The 25,599-nt window shown below is 36.7% G+C and overlaps 2 protein-coding genes across 4 annotated transcripts in view; one reads left to right on the top strand and one right to left on the bottom strand.

Annotated features, from left to right (window-relative positions):
- The window catches only part of LOC127988229 (tyrosine-protein phosphatase non-receptor type 4), a 37,293-nt gene extending 24,424 nt beyond the window's left edge, over positions 1–12,869 (top strand). For all 3 annotated transcript variants that reach the window (XM_052590861.1, XM_052590859.1, XM_052590860.1), the window contains exons 16-27: positions 3,267–3,426; positions 3,503–3,583; positions 4,383–4,439; positions 4,558–4,714; positions 4,813–4,985; positions 8,525–8,615; positions 8,693–8,754; positions 8,852–8,998; positions 9,592–9,720; positions 9,800–9,948; positions 10,036–10,171; positions 10,653–12,869. In XM_052590861.1, the coding sequence (XP_052446821.1) occupies positions 3,267–3,426; positions 3,503–3,583; positions 4,383–4,439; positions 4,558–4,714; positions 4,813–4,985; positions 8,525–8,615; positions 8,693–8,754; positions 8,852–8,998; positions 9,592–9,720; positions 9,800–9,948; positions 10,036–10,171; positions 10,653–10,751 (1,441 nt within the window). In that variant the 3' untranslated portion in view covers positions 10,752–12,869. The remainder of the gene's footprint in view (positions 1–3,266; positions 3,427–3,502; positions 3,584–4,382; positions 4,440–4,557; positions 4,715–4,812; positions 4,986–8,524; positions 8,616–8,692; positions 8,755–8,851; positions 8,999–9,591; positions 9,721–9,799; positions 9,949–10,035; positions 10,172–10,652) is intronic.
- Positions 12,870–12,931: 62 nt separating this feature from the next.
- The window catches only part of LOC127988231 (keratin, type I cytoskeletal 19), a 34,010-nt gene continuing 21,342 nt past the window's right edge, over positions 12,932–25,599 (bottom strand). Inside the window, exons 2-9 of the mRNA XM_052590864.1 lie at positions 15,749–16,038; positions 15,251–15,333; positions 14,670–14,826; positions 13,994–14,158; positions 13,789–13,914; positions 13,453–13,673; positions 13,325–13,374; positions 12,932–13,167 (exon numbers count right to left, since the gene is read on the bottom strand). Of these exons, the coding sequence (XP_052446824.1) occupies positions 13,061–13,167; positions 13,325–13,374; positions 13,453–13,673; positions 13,789–13,914; positions 13,994–14,158; positions 14,670–14,826; positions 15,251–15,333; positions 15,749–16,038 (1,199 nt within the window). The 3' untranslated portion in view covers positions 12,932–13,060. The remainder of the gene's footprint in view (positions 13,168–13,324; positions 13,375–13,452; positions 13,674–13,788; positions 13,915–13,993; positions 14,159–14,669; positions 14,827–15,250; positions 15,334–15,748; positions 16,039–25,599) is intronic.

Here is a 25,599-nt window from a genome sequence, read left to right as displayed (position 1 = left end):
TAATAATTTGTAAAATCATTTTACGTTAAGTTTTATTAGGCTCATTGTTTGCAAAAAAAGTTGAAGATATAAGTGCTAGAGTATAAGACCCAGCTAAGTGATTTATTACAGACTATTTTCATTATTAGTATTTAGGGATGTAATGATTAACCACAAGCTGATTGAAAATCGATTCAAATATGTGATGATTCGAATCGTTTAAGATGCTAAACAAATTGTGATTCCATTAGTGGTAGGAGTTTATATGAATATATGTCTGAAGGGAAATAGTCTTGCATAGCCAGACCTTCAAACTAATGTAATACATGGACGCTTTCATTGGCCATGAGGCCGTTTGAACGACATGTCAAACAAGCAATCATGGTTCGTTTCGTTCAGCATCACGTTTTTGGGTTCAGCCAACAGTCCGTGGGCATTACATCTAAGGCTGAGACTAGAGGGGCACTTACTGTCTTTAGAAAAGTTTAGATGGTATTTTTTCTTCTCATCTTGCCTCTGTATAATGCATATTAAAGTTAATAAGTGCATCACTGCTTTGTTTACAGCAGAAACCAAGGAAACGCTTAAAACGCCACCTGCTGGCAGAGAGTAAATCTGCATCTTTTTAAGCTCGTCTGCTATTTCTGTTTCATGCAGATATTTTTTTATGTATAGTTTCACAAAACTGCAGTCAAACCATTCTGTTTTTGCTTCATATTTAAACATTTTACAATCTAATTTAGATTAAAAACTGCTCATGTTGCATGTATGCAGCATTTTTGTTTGGATCATGATTAAATGCAGTGGTTGCCATTAGTCATTTTAATTGGAAAGAGAATAGGCAAAGCCTTATTTTGTTTATATGAAGAGATTTATTTTAGTTGTGTTATTTATTTGAATTGGGGCTTATTTACATTTTCATTATATTTAAATTGTATCATTTAGCTGATGCTTTTATCCAAAGTGACTTACAAATAAGGACAATAGAAGCAATCAAAACCAACAAAAGAGCAATAATATGCAAGTGCTATATTAGTATATTATTATAGTGTTATATATTAATTTCACACAGAGAAACGTGCAGCATTTTGTCCAAGCAATAATAAAAGGACACACATAATTGATAATTTTTCTTAAATCTGATTTTGTAAAACAAATTATAATTGTGAATCGAATCGTGAAATCAAAACCGTGAATTGAATCGAACCGTGAGTTGAGTGAATCGTTATGTCCCTATTAGTTTTCATTAATCTATTAGTTATCTATCTTAAAAAATCTTTAAAAACAATGTTTGAGTATTAAGCAAGTCTAAATTTATATGTTTAGCGGATCAGGCCGCATGTACACTAACTTTCATTCATTTCAATGGGTTAATGCAAACAATTTTACGCTATTCAGCGTTTTCGACTGAGCACATTCAACTGTCACAACCCACATATATTACACAAAAGACGAATCGGATATCTCTCCCTTCAGCCTGACAGTCCAAACAATCCTGGTCTTCGTTCTAACAGCGTATTTTTTTAAGCCTCGTTTGTTTTTATTATGTAAATGTCCTGGAGGCCGGGGCGCTGAGCGCAGTCTGTAGACTGCAGAGCAGAGGGGCTTTCATGCTTGAAATTTGAGCATTCATAATGAGACCCTGTGTGTGTGTGTGTGTGTGTGTGTGTGTGTGTGTGTGTGTGTGTGTGTGTGTGTGTGTGTGTGTGTGTGTGTGTGTGTGTGTGTGTGTTGTGTGTGAGACAGACGTGGCTTCACTCTGAGCAACAGTCCCGGGTCTTAATACTCTTCGCCTGCTATGCAAATAGGCAGAGCTTTGATGAATTGTTGGAAATCTTTGCTAAATACCCAGCAGATATACAGCCCTGCTCATGCCTCCTGCTACTTACTTACAGAACATAAATCATCGTTGTTGCCTAGGCTACACCGTTTTATGAAAAGTCTGAAAATGGGGGAATCTGGAGGAATCAGGTCATCTTACACATGATCCTTGGAAGGTTTACAGTTCAGTTTATCTCTGCTTACGGACAAGGTTCCCACAGATATGGGGGAAAGGGGATTCTGGGTTCAGGATTTTTTTTTTCTTTTTTTTTTTAAATAGTTTAAAAACATAAACAATTTATAGGCTATAAAAAAAAACTTTGAATCAAACTTATCTACTTAAACTATAATCTAAACTCTAAAATCATGCACAACTGGAATAAATAAATGAAAACACGTGTGAGAGGTCAGAGTTTGTCATATCTATAATTTTGCCGTGAAAAAAAAAAATTGCACAAAAAAAGAGATAACAATTTAATAGAATTATGGAAATAAATTAATAAGTTAAAAATAATAATAATAAGAAATAATTTATCTTATTTATCAGCCTGTATTGGATATTTAACTTTCGATGTTTGTTCATATATAGTGCTAAAAAATGTAAAACAAAACAAAAGTGTGAATATATAGTATGCATTTTATGCACAAAAATGCACCGCTTTATGCACAGCTTGTAATATAAATGTTACAGTGTAAGAGTAAAAAATTACTTGCTATTGACGTTAACTTTTGTTTTACTGTTCATTTCATTATTGATTTTATTGCTTAGTTTTGCTGCACTAGGATTTGGAAAAACTATTATATTAAATTTAATGCTTAAGTTTATAGTTTAGGAAGTTTGTTTTATCATATAGTTATTAAATTTAATAGGTACTACCAGATTTAACTCTTTTAAGCGCATTTTCTTATAGTAGAAACCTCAGCTCATTAATTGTAACTGTAGTTATTGATAATTCATACTATACATTAATAATATTGTAATACCTAACATCAGTCTCTTGATTTATGGTTTTAAGTATTTTATTTCAATTAGTTTAGCTTGAGAATACTGTGTGTAAATGATACAAACTGGATTTTTAATAAGATATTCTTTCTTGCCTCTAAATTGATAATCAGATTGGACAGGTTTTAATAAGTGCATCCTAAGTATAAAAACTACATAATCTGTAAATTACACAGTCTGTTTCTATATTAATTGGAGGAGGTTTGAATTGGATTGGATGTTTGTCTCTCTAAAAATGCAATAGATGGCGCTAAACACTTACACAAATGCTCCTTCATACGAATCATACATACACTCTTACACAGGTGTTTTCCAGACTTTTTATTTATTAACATGTCATTTGTTATTTATGTATTTATTTGATAAATCTTGCAGTTACCAGCTCTGACATCTAAGCTACACTGCCCACAAATGCAATACGTGGTGTATTTATAAATGCATTTTTGCATGAATGTTTTTCCAGGTCTCCTGATGTGACGACAGACGAGCAGCCGCCGGCTCTGCCCCCAAAACAGTCCAGAAGAGACCCTCTGACCCACAACGGCAGATCCCAGTCTCAGCATGAGCTGGACGAGCACCTGAGCGAGCTATACAACGTACCTGCGGCGTCAGGAAAGAGCATGGTGAGGAAAACACTTTCTCACATGTGTTTGTTCATCTCTCGTTCATCGTTTGATTCACTTGTGTTATCTTCCACAGAATGGAGCCGTGCCTCATGATAATCTTGTTCTGATTAAAATGAGGCCCGATGAAAACGGACGATTTGGATTTAACGTTAAGGTGCGTTTTTGGTTATCCTACTACAGCTGCACTTTTTGGAAGCTGGAATTGAATATCATAAACCATATTCATGTGGTTTCTGTATCTGGAATTGTTTAGATAGTGCAAATGACATAAAATGCGATTGACTGCTATTTAACGCAAACTTTGAATGATATTTTTTTGTTTGCCATTTTACAAATACAATTTGTTAAATTACAGATTTGTAATTATAATCAAATAGCAACATGTTTCAAATATGTGTTTAACATAATATATAATAATTCAAATTGGTACAAAATAAATAACAATATTTCATATTGTTTATATAAAATTATATATTTTAAAATGACAGAAACCTTTCTGTATATATATTTTTTTAAAAGAAATGAAAAAAAAAAACTTTCAGTTTTAGATTATTTGTTTTATTAAATTATAATTAAATTATTATTAAATGATGATAATAACCACAATAATGACTATTTTTATATATTATTCAATTAATAATTTATATATTATTTAAAAAGGACAAAAATATATAAATCTCTCTCTTTCTCTCTCTCTCTCTCTCTCTCTCTCTCTCTATATATATATATATATATATATATATATATATATATAAAATTCTATAATTGTTATACATTATGTAATTTTTTTTTATTATGTAATGTATACAGTACTAAGAACCACAATAATATCTGCGTGTGTGTTTGTATAATTTATTTTCTTTCGTTTTGTCCTACTAAAATGTGTTTGTTTATTGTTAAGTATGCATTAATGTAAGTAATTAGATGTTAATAAATCTGTTCTTCATCCACAGGGTGGCGCCGATCAGAGGATGCCCATCATAGTGTCCCGTGTGGCTCCAGGAACTCCGGTAAGTTCATGCATTTTTCAGAGATCAGATGATATGTGTCTTTATGTCAGGTGACCTCATTAAAGTCACGAGGCGCTTCAGTAAACTCTTCTCACCTGTGACCTTTGACCTCTGTCAGGCTGATATGTGTATGCCGCGCCTCAACGAGGGCGACCAGGTGGTGCTGATTAACGGCCGTGATATCTCAGAGCACACTCATGATGACGTGGTTATGCTAATTAAGGCCAGCTGTGAGGACCAATCAGGAGAGCTCATCCTGCTCGTCAGGCCCAATGGTATGATCCCTTCCAGAGGGGCCTCCAAATATGTTGTAGTTTAAATTATATGTGAAATCTAAAACACTCTTTACTTTCTTTCCTTCCTTTTCCTTCAGCCATCTATGATGTGGACGAGGAGCAGGGGAAGCTGGATCTGGAGCCAGATTTCCAGTATATTCCGGAGATGTCTGGTCTGGAGCTGAGCCACTCAGAGGCTGATAGTTTGAGATCCTCCATACAGCTGCTGAGAGATGGGCTGGCCAGCGGGACTGTGGCTGCACAGTTTGACGTAAGTTAGACAACATTATACTAATAAATTATTTGGATCATAAACTTGTATGTATGTGTGTGTATGTATATATGTGTGTGTGTGTGTGTATTTTATATATAGTACAGACCAAAAGTTTGGAAACATTACTATTTTTAATGTTTTTGAAAGAGGTTTCTTCACATATATATATATATATATATATACACACATATATACCCATATATATACCCATATATATATATATATATATATATATATATATATATATGTATATGTATATGTATATATATATGTATATGTATATGTATATGTATATATATATGTATATGTATATATATGTATATGTATATGTATATATATATGTATATGTATATATATATGTATATGTGTGTCTGTGTATATATATATATATATATATATATATTAGGGGTGTAACGGTTCACAAAATTCACGGTTCGGTTCGGTTCGATACACTGATGTCACGGTTCGGTTCGGTACGGTTCGGTACGTTTTAGATACAGCAAAAAGAAAAAATTGGCAGATAAATTTCCTTGATTTTTATTTAAATGTTTTATTTATTAAAACTAACAAAGTATGTGTTTTTTTTTTTTTTTTTTTTTTTTTACATTGAACAATGATGGAGCTATTCTTTACCCATCTTCTATGGTGTTTTCTTAGCAGCATACTGTATAAAACAAAAATAGCTCCTTATAAATTTTTTTTACAAATTAAATGTAATATTGTTGTAGTAGTTATGAACAAATACAAAGATGTAACTCTTTTTATATTGAACTCTATAACTCTTTATATTGATTGTGTTTTTACTCAGTTGGTTCTCTATAGGGCTTGTGTTTTTTGGAACAAAGCAGGAATTACGGTCTGGCTGAAATGGGCTCGTGAAGGAATATTGTAATGGGGCTCAATTACATTAAGCATGTTCTTAAAACCTGCGTTTTCCACTACAGAGTAAGGTCTCATATCCGCGGCTATAACGTAAATGCACCATTCGCTGCGGTGATGTCCGTATACGGAGCCCGGGACGTCACCTGTAGGAGAAAAAAAATCAATCCGTGGCGACGGTTTTGCAATCCGTCCCCTCAGTTTATAAACCGTACTCACGAATTCATAAACTGTTCACTCGATTTAACAAATCGTGCCCACGAATTTCCAATCCGTGCACTCAGATTTTGTAAACCGTACCCTCGGTTTTTGAATCCGTACTCACGAATTCATAATCCGTGCGCACGCTTTCGCAATCCGTTCCCTCGGATTTGTAAACCGTACTCACGGATTCATGCAGCAAACTCCTACGTGTTAACATACAGTTTTATTGAATATTATTATGTGGAATAGGTTTACAGCAAAGTGCCTTAAGTGATTCTCTATCAAGTGTAGTACGAGGTGGAATACAAAGATTTAATAAGAAAGATGCGCATTAAAATCTTGTTCAATTGCTGATAATCTATAATAGCACTTGATTATTATTGTGCAATAAACCTGGCATTGTGACTGACTCTGGAGTAATTTTTTCCTCTTTTGTAAGTTATTTTGGATAAAAGATTCTTATGCATAACCTGTTTAATAATATATAATAATGATACAAATAAAAATAAAGTTATTTTTTATAATTTTAATTTGTAGGCTAAATAAATGAGTACAAGACAGTAAAAATGTTTGTCATAAAATAATTTGTGAATTGCTTTATTTTTAAATAACCTTTGACAGTTTTGGAAATGCTTGTGTACAATTCTTTCTTAACATGAAGACTTATTTTTGTGATTTTATTATACTAAGCTCCACCCACCTCACCCCACCTGCCGGAGTTAGATGCATGTTTCACTGTTAAGTGTAAAATGCGTGTCAGTTTTCAAATCCGAGGGAACGGATTGCGAAAGCGTGCGCACGGATTATGAATTCGTGGGTACGGATTCAAAAACCGAGGGTACGGTTTACACAATCTGAGCGCACGCATTGGGAATTCGTGGGCACGGTTTGTTAAACCGAGTGAACAGTTTATTAATTCATGAGGATGGTTTATAAACTGAGGGGACGGATTGCAAAACCGTCGCCACGGATTGATTTTTTTTTCTCTCCTACAGGTGACTCGCGGGGCTCCGTGGTACCGAGCCTTCAGCGCGTACTGAGTGAGCGAGCGCCTGACTGAGTAGCCTAACATAAACATATAACGTTAAGTGTGTTTTTTTTTTCTTCGGGGGTGTCAGGGGCGTTGCCTGTTACGTCGTTTGGGTTATTGGGCTACCTTGTTGAACGCATAACATTATATTTCACACACCTTTTTTATTTTCCAAATTTAATTAATTAGTCCAACGAACCGTTCGGTACATAATGCGTACCGCGTACCGAACCGAAAGCCTCGTACCGAACGGTTCAATACGAATACGCGTATCGTTACACCCCTAATATATATATATAAAAAGTTTTTTTTTTTTTTAAGATGATTTTATTTATTAATTTATCTTATGTATCAGATTGATTGCTACATATATTATTTTATATGAATAAACGTGTATATAAAAGTTTATTTTAATATATAATTATATATTTATTATAATTATTATTGCACTGTAGATACAGTATTAAGATATCAGTTTTTTTACAGTGGTGTTTGAAGAAATAGAAATATTAGAAGTTTATTTTAAAGTATTTAGTTTTTATTTACCTTATTACCGTATGTACATTTTTATAAACTGTTATTATATAAGGTTATAATATATGTATAATATATTTATGTGTATTAAGTCATTGTAGATTAATTTGGTATTTATATATGTATAAACATTTTAAGACATAAGGCAATTCAACAAATGATAAAACGTTTTCTAAAAATATATTTTTATATTATATTTTATTAACTATAAATAATCAAAATTGTTTATTTAGTCTAAATCATTTAAAAAGTTGAAAAATGTTATGAATAAATATAATAAATTACATTGCTGGTCTTATGTATTGTAAATAAATTGTGTGTGTATCACATATCATTTTGATTTTGAATTTTGATTGTGTTGCTATCTGTATCTACAAATCTTATATTGCACCGGGTTGCTGGCTGCATTACATTTTAGTTACATAATTTCCTGTTGCTCGTTTCAGGTTGTCTCAAATACTTCCTGTTTGCTGAGCTTGCTATTTTGATGTCAGGAACTTGATGTCGCAAGCTAAATTTAGTCTGTTTATTAACAATCATAATGTAAATAATCGCTAGGATATTGCACAGTAACACACAGTATAAAGTCAAGTTATTTTTGGGTAGCACTTTATTTTACAGTCCTGTTCCTCATGTACATACTATGTCCTTATTATAGTAATTACAATAACTATGTAATAACTAGGTACTAACCCTGAACCTACCCCTAAACCTAACCCTACCCCATGTAGTTACCATGTGTTACCAGAACTTTCTTAGATAAATACACTGTAAGTACACTATAAGTACATGTTAGTACACGTACTGTAAAATAAAGTGCAACCTATTTTTGTTTAAAACTTAGCCAGAAATTGTATTTAGTTAACTTAATCATTTCCTTTGTTTACAGCAACTGTACAGGAAACGTCCTGGGATGTTCATGTCATGCGCCAGATTGCCACAAAACGTCTCCAAAAACCGCTATCGGGACATTTCTCCATGTGAGTTCACACAGCTTGTGTTTGTTTTGGACTTGATGATTAGCTGGATGCTCATACCGGTTTATTTCCTGACACAGATGACACCACTCGAGTCGTGTTGAAGGGGACTGACGATTATATCAATGCAAATTTCATTAATGTGAGCATTCATCATTGATTATGGTTATTTAAAAGTTATTTTGTTAATGTTTTGTCATTTAGTTAATTGTCATCTGTATATATCTGTGTGTTTTCAGATGGAAATCCCAGGTAAAGGTGAAGTAAAGCGATATATCGCCTGCCAAGGGCCTCTTCCTGGGACCTGCTCTGACTTCTGGCAGATGGTGTGGGAACAGAGCGCCGCCCTAGTGGTCATGCTCACCACACAAGTTGAACGTGGCAGGGTATGAAGATATTTCTTAAAAAATGTCAATAAAAAGAAATGATTCACAGACAAAGGTGCTAAAAAAATATTTTTTAATAATATATATATATATTTATATGTAAAAGAAATAAAGGATAAAATAATCCAAAGTTCTAGAAGTAATTTTTCAAGTTTTGTTTTTATATTCAATTTTTTTAATGAACTATAATTAGTCAACATTAACAATTGGCCATTTATTACATTTAGTAAATTCATTTAGTTAAAAATAAATTACTTCCCTGGTCATATGTATGTGCCAGATTCATTGCTAATTTTTTTTTAAGTATCTTTAATAATCTGATCTAATTGTATTATTTGTTTATATATTAAAAATGTAAGAATGTATAAACATTTTCGTTTCTGCTAGTATAGCCATGACTTTGAGGGCGGGGCCTAAATATTAACCAATTAATTTTTGGTTTAGTGTGTTCCAAAGTCAAACAATCCAATAAAATCCTGTCAGAGAAATCAAGTCCCGCCCTACATTAGCTTTCGTCCTCCACAGATTGTGTTCTGAATTCTATCAGTGATTATGCCAAGATATAATATATATCTTGAAATTTTCTGTTTTAGGTGAAATGTCATCAATACTGGCCAAACGTTTCGGCAAGTGGCACCTATGGAGGCTTTCAGGTTACATGTGTGTCAGAGGAAGGGAACTCCGCATACCTGCTCAGAGATTTGACGCTTACTCACTTGGAGGTGACGCATCTCTTAAAACCTTTCTTATTGTCAGTGTAAATAGATTTCTGTGCTAATATCAGTTTGGAATTTTTTTCAGAGTAAAGAAGAAAGGCAGATTTGTCAGATGCAGTACTTGGCATGGCCCGATCACGGCGTTCCAGACGATTCATCAGACTTCTTGAACTTTGTCAGTCAAGTACGCAGCAAAAGAGCGGAGGCGCCAGAACCTGTAGTGGTTCATTGCAGGTCATGCCTAAAAAATGTCTTGACTGTATCCATAATCAACATCTCATGAGCTAAGCTGTTTATTAACTCCACCCCTTTTTCTTCCAGCGCTGGGATTGGTCGCACCGGGGTGCTTATCACCATGGAGACAGCGATGTGTTTGATAGAAAATGGTCAGTCGGTGTATCCTTTAGACATCGTCAGAACCATGAGAGACCAGCGTGCCATGATGATCCAGACCCCTGTGAGTCAGCCCACTTAGATACTGTAGGAAGAGACTGTTTGATTGACAAGTAATGTTTCATTTAGTATGTAGATGCGCATTTAAATTCAAAAGCTTTTTCCAAAAACTATTTATAGCAGTGGGTTAATACAGACAGACTCTAAAAACCGTGTCAAACCAGTTGGATGAGTTGCGTTGAATTGATCCGCTACTGTTAACGTCACATTCAGATGCACATTAATGGCAAATGCTTTTTCCCAAAAGCAATTTATAGTTCTGTCATGCGCTACAGGAACAATTTAGTTGAATTACTATTAAGTTACTCAAAGTTCCAAGTTCCAAAATTCCATGCTACAAACTTTGCAAACTTATCAAAAGATAAATTCTTCCCTTGTTTATTAATATTTTTCCCATAAAACATTTTTGAGCTCTAATATGATCTACAGCTTTGTTTATTCGTTAAACGTCTGAGTCACTTGAAATCCATTTTGTTTGTTTTCAGAGCCAGTACCGTTTTGTCTGTGAAGCGATTCTGAAAGTTTACGATGAGGAGATCGTAAAGCCGTGCAAGACTGAGCCTCCGGACGAAAAGGAAGAATAAACAACCGTCCTTCAATTTTTCTGAGGATCTTTCTGTGATTTACAACTACTGCCAGTGAGATCTGCGCTCAGCCCGCTATCGCCCCCTGCTGGAAGGCGGTGACCCACTAGAATACAGACGAAAAAGCACTATTGCACTTTTCAGCGACAAACAATGACTTAAGGGGATTTTTTTTTGTTTAAAAAAAAAAGTATCAGGTTACTGATGAGTTAGGTACTGTTAATAATGGTCATTATTTAGGTTAGAGAAAGAAATGTGCTTTTGATTTTGTGCCAAAAGCTGAAATGAGCCACAGTCCATGTCAGAATTAACTCTCGCAACTAACGACAGCACATTTTGTGTTTTATTTGTTTTGGGGGATTTTTAACAGTTAACTTGAAAGCAACAGGTGCTTGGCCCATTCTCTTCCCTTTTCCCGCCTGGGACCTTAATTGTTTTAATGTTTATGTAAAAAAACACGTTAACATACTTTTTTTTCTTTTTTTTATCGTCAAACAAAAATGCTTTTAACAATACACATTTCATTTGTTTTAACCCTGGCGCTTTAAAGATAGTCTTTCGTAAAGTACTTAGATTTTTGTAAAGTACTTTCGTTACTTGATAAAGTTTCCATGTAGTGTTACAGTTCTCTCTAAACTAAGCTAAATTAACAGGCCACCAGCTGAGTTGACAAAGTGGGCCATGGTGACGATGTTTCTTGCTGCCAAATTTCACAGCAGTTTGCCTCTAAAACTAATTGGTGTGTCGCTCTGGCTAATCGCTATTTATTGCAAGGCTCTGTGTAGTACGTAACGGCTGACGTTTGTATTGTTAAAAATGCATCAGGCAGCTGTTCTTCTTTCAGATCCATGTTTGCCGGATCTTTGAAGCATTTTATTTAGAAAATAAAGCTGTGAATTTCACAATAGCTTCGCTGGCGGAAACTGGATACTTGATAAGTATGGACGCAAATGAAATGTTTAATGTACGATTTAGTCTAGCGTCCTCTCTGGTTAGTGTAACATATCACATATTAACAATTACCAATTATCTTCCATGTTTACGATCAAATTTTCAAAACTTCTACTGTAAGAAACTGACTACCTTCAGATTTTAGTTCATCTTGTATGGATAGTTTTGTACTTTTCATTGAGAAAATGTATATGCTCCACTCCTTGAAGATACCGGTTTATATTGGCTTATGATTGGTTATGCTTATCCATATCTCCTCTTCTAAACTAGTCACCTGTTAGCAATTACCTGCAATATACTGGTTGGTGGTCATAGTTCATTTAGTTCTTGCTATGACTGTAGAGATGATGGCATTTACAGAACTTATTGGCCACGTTAATGTTTTATTCACCACAAGTGCAAAATTTTACGATCAAGATCCTGAAGAGAAAAGATACGTAAGAATTATGGAGCGAAATGTTTTAATTTGACACTCCGGACCATCGTAATTGTTTGCAAATGGCCTTTATGAACATTTCCCCCATTCAATGTTTTGCAGTGCCATTGCACAAACGATTTGGCATTAAGGACCAATCACGCCCACTGTTTTGAATGTGAGCCGATTTTGCTTCAGTGTACGTCGTTATAGCGCCGCAGCTAGAAATTTACTCCCGACGTTGCGTCGGAAGTGGTGGTATTTTTGTATTTAACAAAAAACGAATGAAAGAAAGGACAGCACTTTGCAACTGACTTTGGTAGTCAGCTGTGCTACTGTAGAATTTATACTGTAATCGTGTGATGGGGAAAAATATGCTGTTTAATTATTTATGTTGAACATTTTGTCAAATACGGACACCTGTGTGGGTGGAGGGGGGGGGGGGGCTCTTAACTACATAGTGTCATATGTGAAATACTTGTAAATACAATGTTATATATTAAAAGTGTTCTCAAAAGATAACGGTGGTTATTTTTGTTTTAGTATGTTTTTAAAATGTCAGAGAAGTACACAGGAAATTGTGCAATGTTTATATATCTCCGAGTTGTGTTTGTGAGAGAGCGAGTACGTCTTTTGTACAGAATGTTTTGTTTCTTACTGGCATACCTTTTGAAACTGTGCTTAATTAAGCTGACTCGTCTTTTGGCGTTTGTGACACACGTCAAATCAAATATAATCAGCTCAAACTTCTATTTTCAGTGTTGTTTTTGATGAATGTCGACCTGCTACTGGTACAGGAATGAAAGAACAAACATTTAATTTCGCAGCTTGTCTTTTTATTTTTTCTTTGCATTTCACATGAGATGTTGAACATGGATAAATTAATCAGCCGAACTGAGGCTGAAAATTCATGCCGACTTTATGGATCTCACTGCCATCGTTTTTACTTGTTCACGACCTCAACGTCCACATCCTCTGTTCGAGAAACGACCTTTCCATCAACCACCTCTTCGATTATTGTCCGAACACGCTTGGACACCACAGGTTCGTCTGGAGAGGAAAAATAGTAAGTTAAAACTACACAAACGCATCTAATTATCAACATTTTATTTGTATTTAAATTTAATTTAAATACAAATAAAATAAAAATTCATATCTATAATCAATTTTTCCCACCCAAAAAAGGACACCCTTTAAAAACACTTACGCTTGGGAGAAAGAGGAGGTACAATCTCTACAACTTGGACTGTCTGTTTCCTGTAACAAAAAAATTAAAATAAATATCGTACAACTTTTGTTATCTTTGTAAAGACAAATTTATTTGTAAAAACTTACTGAATGCCCTCTCCATCCAGAAGTCTCCTGTACTCAGTGATCTCCAACTCTAGTCTGGTCTTGATGTCTAGGAGAAGTTTGTATTCGGTGCCCAGTCTTTCGATGTCAATGCGCACCTGAGAAAGCTCCGCCTCCAGGCTGTTAATGACGCCCTGCAAATGGCTGAGCTGGATGCTGTACCGTGACTCTGTCTCTCCCAGTGTGCCTTCCAGTGCTGCTTTCTGTCAAATCATAACACGTAGAAGAACGGTGAGGGTGCATAATTAATTGCGCAATTGGCTCCCTCTAGAGACAGCTATTGCAAAATGAAATTCAAAGAGAAAGAAAGACTTTTACCAAGCTGAGCTGTGACTGCAGTTCAATCTCCAGGCTCTGAAGTGTCCTCCTAAGATCACTGATTTCACTGCGGGACAATGTCAGGTCTTCTTGTCTGGTGGTTACCTGCTTGTTCAGTTCGTCGAACTGTTGGGACAGAGATTTGCGGTCAATGTCCGCATGATTGAGTATGTTTTAGCCATCGAGAATAAAAACAAACACTTACTTTGCTCTTGTACCAGGACTCCATATCTCTGCGGTTCTTATCAATGACGCCTTCATATTGCTGTCGGATCTCCTCCATGATGCGGGCCATGTCTTGCTGAGGTGTAGCGTCAACCTCAACGTTTACGCTCCCGGAGGACATTTGAGCGTGAAGTGTTGCGAGTTCCTACAGAACAATGATATAGCTGGTAGCTTATGCACCTTTTTTGTAAATTGCACATTTTCCGAAGAATGGTTTGTTCTGAAAAGTGGCAATTGATGTTGTAGGAGATGGATATGCTTGATCTTTGACTAATGAAATTTCACAAAATAGTTTCAAATCGCTCCCTCTAGATGCAGCTAGCAGGAAATATCTTTTTTTAACATTTATACTAAAAACTAGTAGGAATTTGAGCGGAGAGTAATGATTAAGGGTCTGACTATGCAGTTTGATCAAATAAAGCTCCCCTTGTGGTAGAAATTTTACATGAGCTATTGTATGACTATTGGTGTGGTAAATGTGACCGCACCTTGAAACCTTCAGGTGACATTTAATTAAATAACTAGTGTTTCTAAAAGTGCCTAATTTTTAAAGCTACACTTGATTGGAAAAGATTATTGGTTTGGTGAATTATCTGGTAATGATCTTGCTTCACTGTACCAGGTTCGACCAGCCCATAAAACATTTTTGATCTCACCTCTGCATGGTTCTTCTTCAGGTAGACCAGCTCTTCCTTCAGACCCTCAATCTGCATCTCAAGGTCTGAGCGAGTCATGGTGAGTTCGTCCAGAACCTTTCTCAGATCGGCGATATCGGCCTCCACGGACTGACGCGGCGCCAATTCATTCTCATACCTGAAGCCGCCAAGAATAACAATGATTAGGTTAGGAATCTAAAAAAAACTCAAGGGATAAAATATGGGGTGTGACATTAAAAAGCAAATAAAATTAGGGGAAACCCTTGCTGGGAATGAAAGATTGGTCTACCGGTATAGACTAAGCAGTTTTTTTTTTACTTAATTGCTAGACTGGAGTGTGATATCAAATATTTAAACTACTATTTAAACTGAACAGAGATGACATCACTGAGTTCAATGATGAACTACCTTTAGCTGTCATTTAGCATTATTGACACGCTGTTTTCCTAATTAATGTTGTTCAGTTGCTTTGACGCAAGGTATTTTGTTTAAAGCGCTCTATAAATAAAGGTGACTTGACTTCATTAAAATAGAGGTTTTAAATGATGTAATTAGAAGGTGAAGGTTTTTCTTGTACTAACTTGACTTTGAAGTCCTCAGCTGCCAGTTTGGTGCTGTCAATCTGAAGGATGATTCTGGCATTGTCCATGCTGGCGACGGCGATCTAAAGACAAACAGATAAAGAACAGAACTTACTGACATTTACATTCATATATATATAAAACATGTCCATATAGATTATTTTTGGTTTATTAGATATATTTAGTTGTAGTTACCTTATTACATAAATATGATTTATGTCAGTTGCCAAAATAAAATTTCTAGTTTATATATATATATATATATATATATATATATATATATATATATATATATATATCTGTCATATATATATAACAACACTGGTGACATTATTACATTATTAATTGTATTAATTTACTGTTTTACGTCAATAAAATATAATGGTTATAGTAGTACTATGGTCATAAGTAGAGTGGTTCACTTTTCATTGAAATATTTTCAATTTCCACGTTTCAAATCACATAAATGTTATAGTTATGCAATGTACAGTTACGCACTTTTTGGTGCAGATCTTCAATGGTGACGTAATAGTGGCTGTAGTCTTTGGAGACGGGGGTTCTCTTCTCGTACCACTCCTGGATCTGGAACTCCAGCTGCGCGTTGGCTTTCTCCAGGGAGCGCACCTTCTCCAAGTAGCTCGCCAGACGGTCGTTGAGGTTCTGCATGGTGGTCTTCTCGTTGAAAGCCGCACCGAAGCCATTGTCACCGCCGCCGAGCGCGCTGGCCAGGTCGAAACCGCTCTTGCTACTCTGAGCGTAAGAGACGCGCACGCTGGAGCCACCTGCACCTGCGTAGATACTTGGCGCGTGACCGACGGCGATGCGCCTAGAGTATCCACCGCCGAGCGAGAGCGAGGAGAAGGGACGAGAGCTGGAGCCGGACAGGCTCTTGCGTGAAAAAGACTGCATAACCTGGTTTGCGTTCCTGTTGCCTTTGCTGGACACTTCTGACAGCTGCTTAATGGTTTTGGAGAACCAAGTACCTTTTTATACAGTTTGACCTGGGGGGTGTGGTTATTTTAGCTTTTTTATGGCAATGATTTTTGGAAAAATATCAAACAGGTGTTTCCAAGGGAGCGTCTGTAAAATGGCCCAGGACGAAGCCCTGAGGCACTCCTAACCTGATCTACAAGATTTTATCAATAAACATTAATTCTTGGTTAATTACCCAAAATTTAGGGTTTGATGGGTCAGGATAGACATAAAAAAGAGTACCACTTTATAACGTTTGCTAACAGTTACAGCCATTTAACATTACATAAGGCTATAAAGGTCAGTAGTTCATACTGTCAAAGGTATTACTTTATATAATTCATATAAGTACTGCGGTGGGACATGCCATGAGTAATCTCAAAGTGTTTAAAAAAATTACCTATTAATATTCTAGCATTTTAATGTATGCCATCTTTATAACCACACATCATGAAGACTCAATAAAATATTTGTAGTTAATTTCACATTTAAAAATAGAACTTTTTCATTTTTTAGAATTTTGAAAAACTAAAACTGTAATTTGACCAATTATTCTACCATTTTTATGTGCATGCATTTTTTTTGGGCTAATATATAATAATGTAATAAATTAAAATATGAAGTATAACATTTTATAAAATGTAATATGCTTTTTATATAAAATGTTACTTATTTATTCAAATAATAATCGAAAATAAACAATTTTAAATATGCACACTTAAATATATAAAAAAAAAAATAAGGTTTATTTCGACCCAACATTGGGTCAAATTTGGAATAACCCAACTTTTGGGTTAAAAATTTAATGTAAAAATTTAACCCAACGATTGGGTTAGTCAATATTTCACCCAAAGTTGGCCTGAAATAACCATCTGCCTTTTTCAGAGTGTAGGCTATAATTATTTTCATATTTACTAAAACATGTCTAAAATAAGCAATTATTTCAAATTTAATTGAATTTGCTTTATGTCAAGCTTTGTTGAAATGTACTAGTAACATTTTATATAAAATGTTACTTATTTATTTCTATTACAACTTTTATAACAAATGAAAGTTGTTGTGAAGGGTTTCTCTTTCACTTGTGCAGTGACTGTGACTGTGTCTGATAAGGTTTATTGCCCTGTTTGGTATGTGCAGAATGAGCCGGCTATAGCCTACTAGTTCACTATCAATTTCAGTATACAACCTTTATGATTAGATGTGAACATATATGAGGAATATAAGCCTGATTTAACTGAATACAATAAAACAAGCGTACTTTAGTCACCGATCATAGTATGATCTTCCCCAAGGAGAACAGTAAACCATTAATTGGATTGCGTTCACATCACTTATATAGAGATTACTAAATTAATATTTGTTATATTATATTTTTAAATATATTAAAGCTCTTTTAAGTGTTTTCTCGCACCGTTTAACACTTGAAATATTTCCGCGGGTACTCAATATGGATTGCAATTGGCCAAAACTTGCATTTTGTACACACATTAGTTTTATTCTTTTAAAAGGTGAATGTGAACTTTACTTTTTCCCACTCATTTAGCCAGGGCCGCTGATGGCCAAATGGGTGCCCTAAGAAGGATTGTATTGTCCCCCCCTTCCTCAAATATGATGATGGAAAAACAAAAACAAATACTATGGGGTGAAAATAGAAATTTAAATCAAGTAAAAAAGTCAAGAGGGTCTGGCTGCAGACTTGCACTTGCAATCTCAGACTTGCACTCTCAGACACTTGCACTTCCGCTAGTGATGTCACTTGCAGTCTTTATTTTTTTATTTTATCGTTTTTTTTTTTACTTTTTGTTTGAATTTCCCAACATTTTATATTTTATAACAGTAGCCAGGTGGCGAAGACAAGAAAAAAAATAAACAAAATAACAATGTCACTTGCAATCGCTACTTGCACTCTCTGCTACCTGAGACACTTGCAATCGACACAATTCGTGCTTGTTGCCAATGGAGACAAGAAGCTGTGGTGGTGAATAAATGTGGTTTCGCGTTAAGCATTTTTACATATAGAATAAACTGTCTGCAACTCGTTTTTTTCACTGTCTTTGTCCATTAAGCTACATTATGCGTTTTATTTATAATGATTTTCTATAGGAGGAAAACGTTTAATGTACAAGTACTGCGTTCTTCGCATATGATTTACAGTTTATTTTAATAAATATCAAACATTCAATTTAATTGTGCATTATAGCTGACACCCAGATGAACAATTACAGTTGTTTTTATCACTGTAAGTCATTCTCCTCAAATGCTACTGACGTTAGAAAAGTGTATACCAATAGCGCATGTAACTTTAGAGACGGTCCCTAAATTTGAGACTCTCGAATGTCCAATGTCAAAGCCAACTTTATGCCTGTTTATTTTTTTTACTTTTAGTTTTCTTTTCTTTGCACTTGATTGCTGATGTCCTTTACCCGGGCATAGATGTCCATCCATCAATTATGAACATTCAGCCACAAACATGAGGTGTGTTTCAAATGTTTAAAAAAAATTTTTTTCACATTTTTTTTTTTTTTTAGTTTTTTTGAGCAACTTCGATGGTGCCCCTTCTGGGAGTTGGTGCCCTACGCAGACTGCGTACTCTGCATATAGGGACCGGCGGTACTGCATTTAGCATCATTACCAACCTATTCTAGTGAAGTACACTTTCACCAGCCCAAAGGCATGTAATTACAATGTGTTCGAGTCATGTGGATCTGTGATTATATGTCCCAGACACACCGTACAAAGGTGAGGTATAATTAGATTGTGTTCCTTATGATCCCTGTACATAATTATTTTGTCTTTCACCTTTCGCTTTCGTACCTGTCGTAGCTTAATGTCCTAATTCGCAGCTCTTTTCTTATGCCCTACTAAGGTAGTGTCTCAATCTGCACTTTATCTTTCCACATAGCTCTTCTCACTCAGACCGAGTCGAGCTCGTATCTGAGGCGGATGTTTGACGGTCTCTGGCGTGCTTCACTCTCTCCCCTCTCACACACTTTCCGTCACCGATCCCTTCAGAGTCATGACTTTCAAAAAACCCTTTTGTTGGTGGTGGGTTTACTCATTTGAATCTTTTGTTTTGATTCAGGTTGGTAAGGAATAGGAGACAGAGATTTTAAGAGGTTTTACAAGTCGCCTACAAGAGAAACGACAGAGGTCAAACTTATTACTAGACTTACACTAGAGCAAAGTGTCTATAACACACACACACACACACACACACACATATTCATATATATATATATATATATATATATATATATATATATATACTCACTCACTGGTCACTTTATTAGGTACGTCTGTTCAGTTGCTGGATAACACAAATTGCTAATCAGCCAATTACATGGACACTAGGATTGCAATTTGATTTGCGATTTTAAAATGTATGTGCAGCAAAGTATGAGTATCATTACCCTGCTGAAAAAGAAGAAGAAAAAAAGTTTCCATGAAATATTACAAAATTCCTTTTTGTTTTTGGCATTATTCCAATAGGAATTACTGTTGTTCTGTCCAATACAATTCCCATTATAACCCTGAAATCCTTTCAATTGTGTTTTGGGAGGGAGTTCTATACGACCGAGAGAGCTCAAAGCGCTGCAATTTAAGAAAACACATGCAAATTGAAAAAACACCAGCAAATAAAATAAAAAAAACATCTTCAACAGTTTGACAACACAAGTGCTGCAAATCATCACAACACATGCATATAAGGAAACGCGTTCGTTATATGCATTTGTTGCGAGAATTTGCAGCGCGTTTGGTTATATGGATGTGTTGTAATGATTTGCAGCGCGTTTCGTTATATGCATATGTTGTGAAGGATTTGCAGTGCTTTTCGTTATATGCATGTGTTGTGATGATTTGCAGCGCGTTTCGTTATATGCATGTGTTGTGATGATTTGCAATACTTGTGTTGTCAAACTGATGAAGATGTTTTCTTCATTTGCTGATGTGTTTTCTTAAGTTGCAGCGTGTTGAGCACTCTCGGCCACCGTAGTTCTATATCGTATATCGTATAGTTCTATATCGTATATCGTATAGTTCTATATCATATATATTATATAAATATAATTTGAAAGAAATTTTTTTTTCAGCAGTTAAGATTATAAAGGTATAACTGATTTTATAGAATTAACCTCAATTGTATTAGTTTAGTATTTGGGATTTTAAGAACAAGTAGAAAATGTTCTTAAATGTTTCATTTCATAGAAGTGAAACTAGCAACCAGTTAGTCTTAATTTACATTCGTTTTAAACGCAGAGCCAGGCACGAGTTAGTTGTCTGTCTTTTCGAAGCTTAAGACCCTGTAGATGCCCTAATCCCACTCTGTCTTAGAAATCATGCACAACTGAAAAAGTTATGAAAATGTAATAAGTGAAAAGATGTGTGAGAGGTCAGAGTTTGTCATATCTAAAATTTTGCTGTCAAAAAAATACACAAAAAAGATAAAAAAGTAAATAGAATTATGGGGAAAAAATTAATGTAAATAATAATAAGAAATAATTTATCTTGTTTATCAGCCTGTATTGGATATTTAACTTTCGATGTTTGTTCATATATAGTGCTAAATTTTTTTAAACTAAACAAAAGTGTGAATATACAGTACACATTTTATGCACCACTTATAATATAAATATTACAGTGTAAGAGTAAAAAATTACTTGCTATTGACGTTAACTTTTGTTTTACTGTTCATTTCATTATTGATTTTATTGCTTAGTTTTGCTGCACTAGGATTTGGAAAAACTATTATATTAAATTTAATGCTTAAGTTTATAGTTTAGGAAGTTTGTTTTATCATATAGTTATTAAATTTAATAGGTACTACCAGATTTAACTCTTTTAAGCGCATTTTCTTATAGTAGAAACCTCAGCTCATTAATTGTAACTGTAGTTATTGATAATTCATACTGTACATTAATAATATTGTAATACCTAACATCAATCTCTTGATTTATGGTTTTAGTATATTATTTCAATTAGTTTAGCTTGAGAATACTGTGTGTAAATGATACAAACTGGATTTTTAATAAGATATTCTTTCTTGCCTCCAAATTGATAAACAGATTGGACAGGTTTTAATAAGTGCATCCTAAGTATAAAAACTACATAATCTGTAAATTACACAGTCTGTTTCTATATTAATTGGAGGAGGTTTGAATTGGATTGGATGTTTGTCTCTCTAAAAATGCAATAGATGGCGCTAAACACTTACACAAATGCTCCTTCATACAAATCATACATACACTATTACAGAGGCTTTTTGCAGACTTTTTATTTATTAACATGTCATTTGTTATTTATGTATTTATTTGATGAATCTTGCAGTTACCAGCTCTGACATCTAAGCTACACTGCCCACAAATGCAATACGTGGTGTATTTATAAATGCATTTTTGCATGAATGTTTTTCCAGGTCTCCTGATGTGACGACAGACGAGCAGCCGCCGGCTCTGCCCCCAAAACAGTCCAGAAGAGACCCTCTGACCCACAACGGCAGATCCCAGTCTCAGCATGAGCTGGACGAGCACCTCAGCGAGCTACAGGGCTGTAGTTGGGGTTAGCGGGGCCCCGGTGCGATTGTACCAGTGGGCCCTGTTTGAAATTGTTTAATTTATATGTTCATTCTATTTATTTATTTGTGCTAACTGCACAATGTTTAAGTTGTTTCATGTTTGTAGGTGTCCAGGTACAGAATAAATAAATAAATATAAAATAGCACTGCATAGTCTTCACTGTAAAAATTAAATTGACTGTCAAAGCAAAATGTATTCAGACACTTTCAACATTTCTTACATTATCACAGTTTATTTGCTCTAGATTATAAAATGGTAATAAAATATGATAAGAAATCAGAGTTGAACTGTCAGAACAAATTCATCTTGATAATATCAGATAACTTTGATAGAAAGATGTGTAATGCATAACTTCAGACAACTGTTAGTATGGCAATATTTACACAAATATCAATACTTTGTTGGACAATTACCAAGCAATGCTTAATTTTGTTCAGTCTTTGATGTGGAAAGGTTGCATTAGCAATTTAAGAAAAAAAAAACACATAAGCAAAACATGAGGTCAGAGTGTCTGAATTATTTTTGGTCCCATTTTTTTTTTCTATCAGTTTCACTAGTTGTCCACTGTATGAAGTTTTTGGGGTTTTAATATGTCACAGTTCGCTTTATTTTGCTATACTCACTTACCTAAATTAATGAAAGTGTCCTGCACCTATTAAAACTTTTTTTTAATAATATATGGTGTCTGAATAATTTTTGGTTTGACTGTGCACTCATTCTTGTTAAAACTACGGAGTAATTCAGTCAAGAGCAGTGAGTGATTTTCTTTCTTTCATTTTTTTGGATTATAATAACAGCACCTAGTAGCTAAATTAGGCGCGGTCACTTTTAAGAGACAATGAATGCATCCAATATAATACACATCCAATTTTTTTTCTCAACTGTTTACTTTCACTTAAGACATAACCAACAGTTTTTTCGAACATACTTTCCAAAAGAAAAACAAAAGAATGGTCACTCCACAGAGCAAAAGAAACCTCTCAGCGGGGACCAGTCCAAGCGTCTTCTGTGACGCAACGTCAAGTCACATCAACCAGAGCGTCATTGGGGACGCAACGTCAAAGTCACACTGAACTGAGAATCCTTGGGATACAACGTCGAAGGCTCACCAAAGTCCCTGAATGAGAGGATAGAGTGCAGAGAGGAGCTGGGGTCAAGTCTTGGAGGATCCAGTCTAGTCTGGCAGGAAGAGAGGGAACAGTTCCAGACAAAAAATCAAAAAACACTTGGAGCCTAAAACAACATAACAAGGCAGGACTAGGCAAACAGGACTAGACGGTCACCAGCGAATCATTAAACAATCACAATGGTCTGACAAAAGACAGAGCATGAGAGGAACTAAAATAGAGGAGAGCTAATGAAGAAAGAGTGGCTACAGGTGTGACAGAACACAGGGAATTAAGGGTAATGAGTGGGAGGGGGAAGAAACACTGACAGCAGAACACATGAGCTGCCAAAACAAAACCCATGTGTTCTGAGACTAGACACACAGACAAAAAGACAAAAATACAGCAACTCAGACCTAAGTCATGACAGTAACCCCCCCCCCTCCCCCTCCAGCAGCACCACCAGGAGGGGCTCACCTTGTCGCCTGCGGAAGTCCTCAATAAGAATCTGGTCCAGAATATCCCGAGCCGGAATCCAACTCCTCTCCTCAAGACCGTAGCCCTCCCAGTCCACTAGATACTGGAAACCCCGACCACAGCGTCTAACATCCAAAAGCTTTCTCACAGTGTAAACCGGAGTACCATCTACTAGACGAAGGGGGGGAGGGGGTATAGGGTTAGCCGCTATTTTGATCCGTCTGGAAGCCCGGGCCAAGGCCTCCTCAGCCCTCCTCCAGGTGCGCCGACACCTACGGACAAAGGCCAAGGCAGACGGGACGGCGGCTTCGGGTTTCTGTGCAGGGAAAAAGGGTGGTTGATAACGGACAGAACATTGAAAAGGAGACATACCCGTAGACGCCACCGGGAGGGAATTGTGGGCATATTCAACCCACGACAACTGCTGACTCCAGGAGCTTGGACTTTGTGATGCTAGACAGTGGAGAGCACGCTCGAGATCCTGGTTGGCTCGCTCGGCCTGCCCATTGGTCTGGGGGTGGAAACCTGAAGACAGACTCGTAGAGTCCCCGATCTGTCTACAGAACTCTCTCCAAAACCGGGAGACGAATTGTGGTCCTCTGTCGGAGACCACATCAACCAGAAGACCATGGATCCAGAAGACGTGGTCCACGACCACCTGAGCGGTCTCCTTGGCTGAGGGGAGTTTGGGTAAGGGGATAAAATGGGCCGCCTTGGAGAAGCGGTCCACCACCATCAGAATAACGGTTTTACCTCTCGACAGGGGAAGGCCAGTGACTAAATCAAGGGCCAGATGTGACCATGGACGAGAGGGAATGGGTAGAGGCTGTCACAGACCAACAGAAGACTGGTTAGAAGTCTTATTCTGAGCACAAACGGAGCAAGCCAACACAAACTGCCTGACATCTTGGACCATGGATGGCCACCAAAATCACTGACGGATGGCAGCCAGCGATCTCTGAACCCCTGGATGACAGGCAACTCTGGACTCATGACCCAACCGAAGGACCTCAGGATGCAGCGCAGCCGGTACCAACAACCGACCCCCCCGAACACCCCTTTGGGACCTCCCCCTCCTGCACGGCCTCCCTTACCCATCGCTCGACATCCCAAGAAAGGGACCCCACCACCACCTCTCTGGAGAAAATGGTACTGGGGCTCACCTCCTCACCGGGATTCTCGAACAAACGAGAAAGGGCATCAGGTTTAACATTCTTGGATCATGGCCCATACGAGAGTGAGAAATTAAACCACCCAAAAAAAAGTGCCCTATCCCGACATCAGAAGCATCCACCTCAACAATGAATTGCCGTTCCGGATCTGGGAGACAAAGAACAGGAGCAGAGATGAAATGGGACTTGAGAGCACCAAAGGCCTCCTGAGCTTGTACATTCCATATGAACGATACCTTAGGAGAGGTGAGTGCAGTTAAGGGTGCAGCAACCAGGCTAAAGTTCCTGATGAATCGCCTATAGAAGTTGGTGTACCCCAAGAACCGCTGCAACGCCTTCCGTGAGTCAGGGGTTGGCCACTCGGCCACGCCCCTTACCTTAGCGGGATCGGCCTTGATCCCCTCCGTCGAGATAATATGCCCCAAGAACGAAACCGACTTGGAACACGCACTTCTCCGCCTTGACGTACAGCTGGTTCTCCAGCAGCCGTTGTAGCACCTGACGGACATGTTGAGGGTGGACCTGCAATGAGGGAGAGAAGATAAGAATATCATCAAGGTACACAAAGACAAATCTGTTCACCATGCCCCTCAACACATCATTCACCAGGGCCTGGTAGACAGCTGGGGCATTAGTAAGCCCAAAGGGTAGGACCCGGTATTCAAAGTGTCCCGTCGGGGTGTTAAATGCTGTCTTCCACTCATCCCCCTCACGTATATGGATCAAATGGTAGGCATTACGGAGGTCTAGCTTGGTTCCCTGTAACAACCCAAAGGCTGACGACATCAAAGGCAGAGGATACCTGTCTCTTACAGTGATGTCATTAAGGCCACGGTAGTCAATGCAGGGTCTTAGGGAACCATCCTTCTTCTTAACAAAGAAGAACCAAGCCCCAGCAGGTGAGGAAGAGGGCCGGATGAGGCCGGCATTTAAGGAGTCCTGAATATACTTGTCCATGGCATCTCTCTCAGGACCAGACAGGGAATACAAATGACCCTTGGGCGGAGAAGTGCCTGGGAGAAGATCGATGGCGCAGTCATACGGCCGAT

This window comes from Carassius gibelio, chromosome B22 (genome assembly GCF_023724105.1).
Source record: "Carassius gibelio isolate Cgi1373 ecotype wild population from Czech Republic chromosome B22, carGib1.2-hapl.c, whole genome shotgun sequence".
Taxonomy (NCBI): Eukaryota; Metazoa; Chordata; class Actinopteri; order Cypriniformes; family Cyprinidae; genus Carassius; species Carassius gibelio.
The sequence above is the reverse complement of the archived record's forward strand: the minus strand, read 5'-3'. Positions and strand labels throughout refer to the sequence as shown.